Genomic DNA, 10,385 nt, shown 5'->3' on the forward strand with positions numbered 1-10,385 from the left:
CACTTAACTGATTCTCTTCACAGCTGATTATTTTTACAGCACAGCTAACAGCAATTATTTTAAAAGCTACAGCATTCCCAAACTGGCCCTTAAGTGACACGAAATGGAAACTACTGGTTTGTTGAATTTTGAGTAAACAAGAGGGACTTCAATGTTAATAACCCCATAATTTAATTCTATTCCGTGTAACCTAGTTGAGCGTGCCTCGTAGTCATGGCATGGCATGATTACTCATTGGCCATGCGTGGGGTGGAACGTTACGTGTTCGATGAAATGCGTAAAAAAAAAAAATTATAGACCAGAAAATAACGTGAAATAACCGAGTCAGAGTCAAAGAGACCGAACTGGAGAGAACCCATTACGATGTGGAGGCGCGCGGCTTCGCTTTCTCCTTTCATCTCTTCCTCAGGATCATTGATTCGCAATCATCAGGTACAGTTACGAAAACCAGCCTTGTATAATTCATTCTTTATTCATATTTATTTGTTGAAGCTTTTATACATACACATGGAAAATTGAAACATGCTCGGTCAACAAAGATATATTATTTTGGCCGATGCTTCTTATTCAATTGTCTGTTATTCTTATTTTGGAGCTGCAGATTTTTATTTTCCTTTTAATTCTTGCATTGCTATGACTTTTTGCATTAATATTGATAACTAAAAGCCTTAACTTGCTTTTTGAACTTGGTTATTTGTTACTCAATGCAGACAGCTTACAACTTGAAGATTTGGGAATCATTTACCACGGAAATACCCACCCAGGTATTTGGTATGCTAGTGTAGTGTTTTTGGGAACAATTTAGTCATCAAGATGTCTGGTTATGGTGTAGCTAATACCAAAATTTGTAGAAGTATCTGAATAAAAACAAATTGTGCGCTTTATTTTGCTAATATTTTTTGTTCTAGTAATTTCATAGAATTTATATTGGTACAGAGATAGCTATGTCTCAAGCCTATAGTAATTGCGATTTTCTAAATGGCTCAGCGTCTTTCCTTGGTCTGAGGAACAAACATAGGGATGAAACAAAAATCTGGCATCAGAATCCATATGCTGGCTATTTTGAACATCGCTTTTTTGGGTTTCAGCTATCATAGTCTAGAGTACTTTTGCACGCTAAATTAAGTCAATAACAGTGGAAAGTTTTCCAATCAGCATAAAGGTTGGAAACTTAGGTTGAACTCTTAGGAATATTAGTTTCTATGATTTATTTGCATATCTTAACATTTTTGTTTTGCAATCGTAGTTGTGGTCAGTTCTGATAATCTATGCTCTAGTGTGCTATGGTGCATGCATAAAGTAAGTAAGTAACCTTAGTTTTGAACTTGATTGTGTTGATCTTTTGTGCTACTTTGATGCAGGTAAAAGGAGGCAAGGGTCCATTCATATGTTTCGTCTTAGGTAATAACCGTGTTCTACTTACTGGCACGATAAAGGATCTGGATAAATGCTTGTAGGCTGGTATCATGAAAAATTACTTTGATGTCCTTACAATTCTATAAATTCAAACATACTTAAGAAATTCTCATTCCTATAAGGAACTCAAGTAGAGCTTAAAGGAATTATTTTCGAGGGTGTATTGATGTAGATAACATGTTCTTTGGTTTTTTGTTCCTGAGCTTGTTTGCATCTTCCATAGATGATAATCAGTTTTCAAGACTAAATAGCTTTGAAGAATATTAAATACATGTAGTAACCTTAAAAAGGTTAGAACTATGCATGTTCCTGGCAATCTTCCTTTGATATTGCTTGCGAAGGTGTCTTGTGATGCATATATGTGTTAGCTTTGTATTGCTTATGTATGATAGAATTTGCTTCCCATACTCTCAGGTGGCCCTGGTAGTGGAAAAGGTACGCAATGTGCAAAAATTGTGAAGAATTACGGATTGACACATCTAAGTGCGGGAGAGTTATTAAGGAGAGAAATAGCTTCTAACAGTGAATATGGGTAATAATGTCTCATGCTCATCATTGAAAATTGTTTTGTTCCACTTAACTTCAAAACTGTTGCATCCCTTGACGATTGGAACTGGATTTCAGCACCACAATTCTCAACACAATCAAAGAAGGAAAAATTGTCCCTTCAGAAGTAACAGTCAGCCTGATCCAAAAGGAGATGGAATCAAGTGATAGCAAAAAATTTCTAATTGATGGTTTTCCCCGAAGTGAGGAGAATCGTGCAGCATTTGAACGGATTGTGAGTATTCCTCCTTCTTGCCTCATTTGTGATATTGGTTAAAGAAACCTACGCAGATTTGTTTAAATGATTCGCCAACATATCTAACACCTATCTTGGCTGTGAATTTAAGGTTATTAAATTTTGCTTAGACCTTTCAAGATCAATGAATCTGTTAGCAAAGCCGTGAGATTTGTTTGTCATGAAAGGTAAGCAAAAGAGTGGTTTTTCGTTGAGGAGAAACAACAGAGAGAAAACTGTAAAGATTGTGCTGATATAGAGATTTGAAGCAGTACTAAATCTTGTCCAAAAAACCAAAATAGAACAGTCAGAAATCCATTATTGGATTTGGACCATTTGATTTTTATTCCTTTTCTATGATTTTTTTCTTGAAAATAAATATTCTTGATTCTGACATAGATGGGAGCAGAACCAGATATTGTTCTTTTCTTCGATTGCCCTGAAGAAGAGATGGTGAATCGAGTGCTGAACCGCAATGAGGTGCTTGTGGTTAATTATTTTACTTTTCAATATAGTAAAATCATGTTTGAACCATTATTAAAATGAGACGATGCCCAATTCCAGGGTCGAGTTGATGATAACATTGACACAGTCCGGAAACGTCTCCAAGTGTTTAAAGCATTGAATCTTCCTGTTATCAATTACTATGCAAGGAGGGGAAAGCTTTATACGGTGATTTTTTTCTTTTAAACTAACCTTGCACCCTAGGGGTTGTTATTTTTTTACCTTAATATTAAAATTGTAGTTGAATGTCACAGCTTCTGAATTTTCTTTGTTAAGGAATTTAATAGAATCTGAAAATAGATAACTCCATTCGAGGATTTGTGTTCCCTTATTTTTTTAGTAGATTGATTGAGAAATACTCAGTTGTTGTAACAGAAGGTTTTGCATTCAGATCAATGCAGTGGGAACAGTAGATGAAATTTTTGAACAAGTTCGTGCAGTTTTTGCTGCACTCAAGGTAGTTTTCTTTCTGTTAATTTTTAAATTTCTGTGCTCTCTGTCATCTGGCTTCAATTTTAAACTTTATTCTTGTAACTGAAATGGAATACTATGTTATTTGACTATATTAATAGTTAATTGATGATATCACAATTTTTTTAAGCAACACCTACTAAGTCATCTCGTTCTTTATGTTTCCCACATTATTTTCTTTCATTCTTTTTACTTATAATGATACGTGCACATGTTTAGTAAACATTTTTAAAGGTCATTGATTAGAGTTGGTTTGGTGCTGCAGCTGGCGACAGAATGATCCTTGATTATACGAACAAAGAGTTGCACAAAACATGGAATATTCTTGGCATTGAGTAGAGTTGGTCTTGTTCTGCAGCTAGTATTTCATGGGCAGATGGAAGTTGCCGTGTCTTTCTGATACGATCACATGATTAATTGGATAATGACAGCCTTCACTAGGACTGGATATTCCTGGCATGGAATCTGAGATGCTGTGGAGGCCGGCATTTACCTCACCAGGGATGACAATTTCTTTGTCTCTGTTCAAGCACTTTGTTTCTGAAAGTAAACTAGTGCACTGTTGTATTTCAACAACCGTTCTTTCAAGGTGAAGAAAAAGGAAAAACTCTGGGGTTTGAGCTGTATCATTCAGTCAATGACTCTGAATATTCAATTATATTCTCTGCAATTTCGTTTTCGGTCATTTACATTACAATCTGTAACTGTAAATTTGTGACAATGGTTTTGGCAGCTAGTGTCATCAGAACAAGCATCAGCCGATCCAGTATTGAATCACCGGCTTATTCAACTTCCCTTTGACTTGATGGATCTTTAGCTCGAAATGCTTTATGAATGTTACGAAATGATATTGTCCATAGATTTTGCAACAGATGTTGTTAAGTGGATGTGAAGATCTTGAATGTGACTAAATATGTGGCCTAACTTCAGTAAATATTCAGTAATGAAGATGTATATTCTCTTATGTTATGCACGCAACATATAAATAAATTATTTATTTTATGCAACCGAATTTGACAAATAAATAATAACATATTTGATACGCGTTCTCATAATGCCAATTCCCTCTCATTTGGCACTCACCAATCTCAAGTCTAGAAATGGTGACAATTCTTTATCCACCAAGCAGCTTCCACACTTCTCTGGTCATCATCCACTGCGGTTCCAAAAACAAGAGAAGTAGGAAACAGAGACGACAAAAACAACAACAAATTTCTCGAAACAGAATCACCACTTTCTCCTCTTATCCAAAATCATCCCCAACCCCACTTCTAACTAATCAAAAAGCTTTCCCCAAAACTAAACTCCAAGCCTTAGACTCCATCATTCAAGACCTCGAATCCTCTGTTCAAAACGGCATCACTGTGCAAACTGAAACCTTCGCTTCTCTTCTTGAGACGTGTTACCAATTAAAAGCCGTAGAACATGGAATTAAGCTTCATCGTTTGATACCCACAAATCTTTTACGCAAAAATAAGGGCATTTCGTCAAAATTGCTGAGGTTATACGCAACGTTTGGCCTTATCGATGAAGCGCACCAAGTTTTTGATCAAATGTCTAATAGAACAGCGTTTGCGTTTCCTTGGAATTCGCTTATATCAGGATATGCTGAATTGGGTGAGTATGAAGACGCCATAGCGCTTTACTTCCAAATGGAGGAAGAAGGCGTTGAACCGGACCAGTTCACATTCCCTCGAGTGTTGAAAGCTTGTGCTGGACTTGGGTTAATTCGGGTTGGTGAGAAGGTTCACCTTGATGCGGTGCGTTTTGGGTTTGGTTTCGATGGTTTTGTGCTTAATGCTCTTGTTGATATGTACGCAAAATGCGGTGACATTGTTAAGGCTAGAACGGTTTTCGATAGGATTGGTAATAAGGACTTGATTTCTTATAATTCAATGTTGACAGGTTACATTCATCACGGGCTTTTAGTGGAAGCGTTTGATATTTTTCGTGGGATGATTCTAAATGGATTTGATCCCGATCCTGTGGCTATATCATCAATTCTTGCTAATGCATCCTTGTTAAGAATTGGTGCTCAAGTTCATGGGTGGGTTCTTAGGCGTGGAGTTGAGTGGGACTTGTGCATTGCTAATTCTTTGATTGTAGTTTACTCCAAGGACGGGAAGTTGGACCAAGCATGTTGGTTGTTCGATCACATGCCTCAAAAAGACGTTGTGTCGTGGAATTCTATAATTCATGCTCATTCAAAGGACCATGAAGTGTTAATTTATTTTGAACAGATGGAAAGGGATGGGGTTTTACCTGATCATATAACGTTTGTGTCGTTGCTATCGGCTTGTGCTCATTTAGGATCGGTGAAAGATGGGGAGAGGTTATTTTCTGTTATGGTAGAGAAGTATGGAATTAGCCCTCGAGTTGAACACTATGCTTGCATGGTGAATCTTTATGGAAGAGCAGGGTTGATTGATGAGGCTTATTCGATGATAGTAGAAAAGATGGAGTTTGAGGCTAGTCCAGTCGTGTGGGGTGCACTATTATATGCTTGCTACCTTCATGGAAATGTATGTATGGGGGAGACCGCTGCACAAAAGCTTTTTGAGTTGGAGCCTGATAATGAGCATAATTTCGAACTTTTGATCAAGATCTATGGTAATGGAGGGAGGTTGGATGACGTAGAGAGAGTAGAAAGAATGTTGGTGGACAGAGGATTGGAGTTTTAACGTAGTAATGCATATTTAGTTATGGGTGCTTTAGGTCTTTTTATCAGAGATGATTCGAGGAGCGCCAAGATACAACTACTTTTTAGGGATGAAGAAAGTGGTAAAAGTTGAACTTTTTGAAAGACTCCCCTAATGGATCGAGGAGAAATTTTTGTAGATATTTAATGTAAACATTACATCTTTCTTCCAAAATTGAATATGATCATGTCATTCATTCAATTCCAAAATTGATTATATGCTCTCTTTTATAAATTATTGTTTGTGTTTAAAACTAAAAATATGTAAATCTAGCAAGCAATAAACACTATTTTTCTCCAATTTCTAGCATCCACCTTTGAAAAAAAATTAAATCCATCCGATTTATCTCCAATTTCTATTTATTTTGGGTTAAATTATAATTTTGAGAGGTAAAAAGGTCATTTCGTTAACATTCCGTTAAATCCACTAACGGAAATTAGATGGAAGTGGATGAATATAGCAAAAAGCAAACTTTAGGTGGCGCGCTGAAAACAAAAGTGTTTGTGTATTTTTAAAAAAATCAAAACAAACAGGTGGACCATTGTAAATTTTCCTATATAAAATTACTAGAAGGAGTAGGTTAAATAAAACGATTTGAATAAAATGATAATGATGATGAATGGGTTCAGCTTTTTATTTTTTATCCAATAAATTAATGGGTGAATTCGAATTTATATAATTTAATACAACTAAATTAAAGCAAACATGGATTTACTTAAACACGACGCATCATCAGAACTATCACTAGGTGAGCTCCCGTAATAATAATATATATAATAATTTCGGATGTATATTGGGATCTAGGGCAGAACAACAATTTTTTATTTTATTTGAACTTTGCAGGACCCAAGTGAAGATATTAGGTAGTTTCTTGCTGTATATATACAACTATGTATAGGAGTATCCTATTACGAATTTGTTCATCTTTTTAACCCCTAAAACAACGTAGAAGAAAAATAAAAAAGGAAGAAAGAAATCGCCGCCACCGTATTAACTAATCTCATTCTCTTTTCATGGCAGCCTATTCAACAGTACTGGTTAAGCCAAATCCGTTGCTGTTACGGAATCGAAGAACAATCTCTGATGGCAACTCTTGTAGCATCAGATCCTGCGCTGTCATTTGTGCAAGTTCCAAGTTATTCGCAACTCTTAAATTCGAAAGCTTTGCGATGAACTCAGCGGCCTCATCAAGGAGTATTTTTTACTTCAATGACTAGCAATAAAGTTACTGCAGTTCCGTTTAATCACATTACCACAAGCTCTTGCTATTTAAAAGAAAATCATTCTAAGAAAGATGGTAGTTTAAACAATGTATTGAAATTTATAAAAGAGTGGTTGAGGATTCCTGTAGTCTTACTGATGCTGTTTATGACGACGCATGGTCGTCCATCATCGGCCTTGGCCTTTTCGGGTGGTGCAATGGGTGGATACTCGTTTTCGTCGTCTAATTCATCATCTAACTGGGGTTCATCGACATCGTACACTACTTCACGAAAAGAAGTAGACCTTTGTCAGGATAAAGATTCGGATACAGCAGCCGCAGTAGTTTTTCTTATAGCGCTCTGTGTCGTGATTTACTGGATCAGGGACAAATTACGGTATAAAACAAGAGTTTTCAAGGTTCATGTATAAAACATATTGCATATATCGGGAAATTATCTAATCAAGGATACTTGCCCTTGTTAAAGTTATCATAATTCTCAAGGACAGAGGTCGGCATGAATTTTCGTGCAGACTTAGGGTTTTACAATGGTGTCGAAACCTTTCACATCATTGTAAATTTCACAATGTTGTAAAAGTCTTTCACACTATTCGTATGGATATCTAGGGGGAAGAAGGCCTCCATAAATACCACTTTTAATTTTTTTTTTTTTGTGTCTTAACCACGATATATCCTGGGGAGGGCTCCGACTGTGGAAGGCACCTTGAAGCCCGTACCACAACTCAGATTAGAAGTCTCCGCTCGAACCGGGAGGCATAGGTTCTCCCAACAAAAGAGACTTCCCTGCAACTCGAACCGGGGAGCAAACCCAATCAAGCCACTTAAGAAGACTCCATTGCCAGTGGAGCCAACACTTTGTTGGTAAATACCACTTTTAATTTCGTGCTGAGCATACTCCTCAATGAGTTATTACAATAGTTGCTTATCTTCTTTTTTTTTTTTTTTTAACTTGTATATGTATGTGTGTGTGTATATGTATATAACAAAAAAATTATTTAGGTGGGTTTGGTTGTCGATGGACAAAGTCTTCAAAAGGATCTTAATAGAATTGCAAAAACTACAGATTCATCCTCGGAAGCTGGTTGGGAACATATGCTGAAGGGTAAAGCTATTTTCAGTTGTAATTATTTTTTGATTTCATATAATTGCATATGTATGGTCTCCAGTACAACATTATTTGCTTTTGCTCGGATAAGTTTAGTTGTGAATTAATTTATGTTAGAGTTCCTTGAAATTACCTTGGTTTTAGTCATAATAATTGAAAATTTAATGGATAATTCCACAAAGGTTTCATGCATTTTAATGGGTTAAGGATTCAATATATTTGCTAAGATTTAACTAGTTACAATGTGCCTTCATTGGTGTTCACCTAACATTTTTGATAGATTCAACTTTAAAATTTAATTAAGTAAAACTATTTTCAAAATATTCAAAATAATAATGAATTTAAGTTTTGAAATTAAAATATTTCAATGATGACAGAACCTACTAAGTGTTAGTATTTGTCATTATATATACAAAAGGTAAAACCTTTCAAACTGATTTTTTGCGGTGTTTTTTTTTTTAACCTTGGAATCCATTTTCAATTATATAGATATATATAGGCTATACTTTTCTCTCTCATAAAGGTTTAGAAGGACTCCAATATTATTCATTCAATATATAAGATGCATCTTCTTCTTCTTCTTCTTATTATTATTATTTATTTGTTAGTTTGTGCATCTCTATTATCTGCCGATCGGTTTGCTAAATCTGTGCGATTCAGCTTATTCTGTTTGATGTTGGTTGTAGGGACAATAAGTTCTCTTCTACGGCATGAGAAGTACTGGATCTCTGGTTCTTCATATGTAAGTTGATGATTAATGTTTACTTTTGACATTTTTTCGTTACCTGAGTTAACACCCACACGCTCTTTTGTATAATTATTTCCTTTGGTGCTCACTTTTCTTTTTCGTACTTTTACGGTTAGATAAAATATTGAGTTATGCTACTGGGGGTGCGTTTGGGATTGAGGCGCTATAGCTTTTAAGTTACAGTTGCTGTAAAAAAAAAGCTGTAATTATGAAACAAAAATTAATAATATATAGTAAATATAAATTTTAAATAATAATTTTGATAAAATTATTAAAGATATAATAAATTTTATATTATACAAGTGAAAAATCATATCAACATAGTTTAAAAGCTACAGCAGCTAGTGTTTACCAAACACTTTAGTGCTGTAGCTTTTAAGCTACAGCTGCCCAACCTCAATCCCAAACGCACCCTGGCACTCCTCTACATCTACTATGAAACCCCTTTTATTTTGTATTTACAAATTTATCTTTTATATTGTAAATTATGTTAAAATAAAATTTATTTAATTAAACACACTTACATTTTTTTTGTCTTTTTCTCTATTACAAACTCATTAAATCTATAAAATTTGAAAAAAAATAATGAATTGTTATAGAATAAGAATTGAATCTAAATACAAATTAATCTTTCGTAGGAAAAATAATTCTGTGAAGTTTGTTTACTTAGGGTAAGGTTTTTTTTTTTTTTAAAAAAAAGATATGCATTACTTGTGTTTATGTGTATATTCAAGTTATTAGCTACTAACAAATAAAAAGAGATGGAGATAAAATTAGAGTTTCTCAAACACTATAACAAAAAGGAAATTGAAAGTTTTTTGAAATGGAAGATATTTTTTTTTTTCAAAGTATTGACATAGAGTTTATTAAGAAAATGCATCAAATGAAGGTTATTTTAGGAATTAAAAAAATCTACAGAAAGGACGTTTGAAGAGAATGTTAAAGGTGTTCTAATAGTCTAACTCTAAAATATTTTAAGGTGTTAAAACATTTTATTATGTACAGCGCCCCGATAATGACTATTGTTTTGGTTACTAGGGTTTCTTTGGAATCCCATAATTATTGGATTTCTGGGTTAATTACTTCCTCTAGCATTAATTCGAAATGTAGGTGACAAGGGAGTGCAAAAACGAGAAAAATGCAGAGGAGCACTTCAAAAAACTTTCACGCAAAGATCGGAAGAAATTTAGTGAAGAGACACTTGTTAATTTAGATGGCATGGAGAAAGAACACATCATTAGCAAACAAGCTAATAAGCAATTCAGCAATACGTATGTGGTGGTAAGCTTTAGTCTAATTTTAAGTGTAATATTTTCTTGGTGCCTTAATTATATATTAATCACATAAAGATTGTCTACAAATGCTTGGCTTTTTCACCGAAATAATTTGATTATTCCCAGGTGACAATTGTGATGGCAGCCTCCAAAATGTCAAATCTT

The 10,385-nt window shown here is 34.7% G+C and overlaps 2 protein-coding genes across 3 annotated transcripts; both read left to right on the forward strand.

Moving 5' to 3' along the window:
• The first annotated feature begins 204 nt into the window (after positions 1–204).
• Positions 205–3,962, forward strand: LOC102622017 (UMP-CMP kinase). Of its 2 annotated transcripts, none has more exons than XM_052433762.1 (9): positions 205–432; positions 711–764; positions 1,362–1,401; positions 1,831–1,948; positions 2,041–2,197; positions 2,597–2,677; positions 2,762–2,869; positions 3,077–3,158; positions 3,438–3,962. In XM_052433762.1, the coding sequence occupies exons 1-8, from the start codon at positions 364–366 to the stop codon at positions 3,116–3,118; spliced, it is 669 nt and encodes a 222-aa protein (XP_052289722.1). In that variant the 5' UTR covers positions 205–363; the 3' UTR covers positions 3,119–3,158; positions 3,438–3,962. The 2 variants fall into 2 exon arrangements, with proteins under 2 accessions (XP_052289722.1, XP_006490088.2); XM_006490025.4 differs by having other exon boundaries at positions 209–432; positions 3,093–3,158.
• A 230-nt stretch (positions 3,963–4,192) lies between these two features.
• LOC112499593 (pentatricopeptide repeat-containing protein At4g25270, chloroplastic) lies at positions 4,193–6,072 on the forward strand. The gene has a single exon (XM_025102856.2). The coding sequence runs from the start codon at positions 4,273–4,275 to the stop codon at positions 5,851–5,853; it is 1,581 nt and encodes a 526-aa protein (XP_024958624.2). The 5' UTR covers positions 4,193–4,272; the 3' UTR covers positions 5,854–6,072.
• The last annotated feature ends 4,313 nt before the right edge of the window (positions 6,073–10,385 follow it).

Source organism: Citrus sinensis, chromosome 9, assembly GCF_022201045.2.
Source record: "Citrus sinensis cultivar Valencia sweet orange chromosome 9, DVS_A1.0, whole genome shotgun sequence".
NCBI classification, from domain to species: domain Eukaryota; kingdom Viridiplantae; phylum Streptophyta; class Magnoliopsida; order Sapindales; family Rutaceae; genus Citrus; species Citrus sinensis.

Excerpts from the sequence above, each read along its gene's own strand:
- LOC102622017 (XM_006490025.4), top strand. The coding sequence starts at position 364 with ATGTGGAGGCGCGCGGCTTCGCTTTCTCCTTTCATCTCTTCCTCAGGA. Across the intron at positions 765-1,361 it reads CCACGGAAATACCCACCCAG|GTAAAAGGAGGCAAGGGTCC; the intron begins GTATTTGGTATG and ends ACTTTGATGCAG. Across the intron at positions 2,870-3,092 it reads GGAGGGGAAAGCTTTATACG|ATCAATGCAGTGGGAACAGT; the intron begins GTGATTTTTTTC and ends TTTTGCATTCAG.
- LOC112499593 (XM_025102856.2), top strand. The coding sequence starts at position 4,273 with ATGGTGACAATTCTTTATCCACCAAGCAGCTTCCACACTTCTCTGGTC.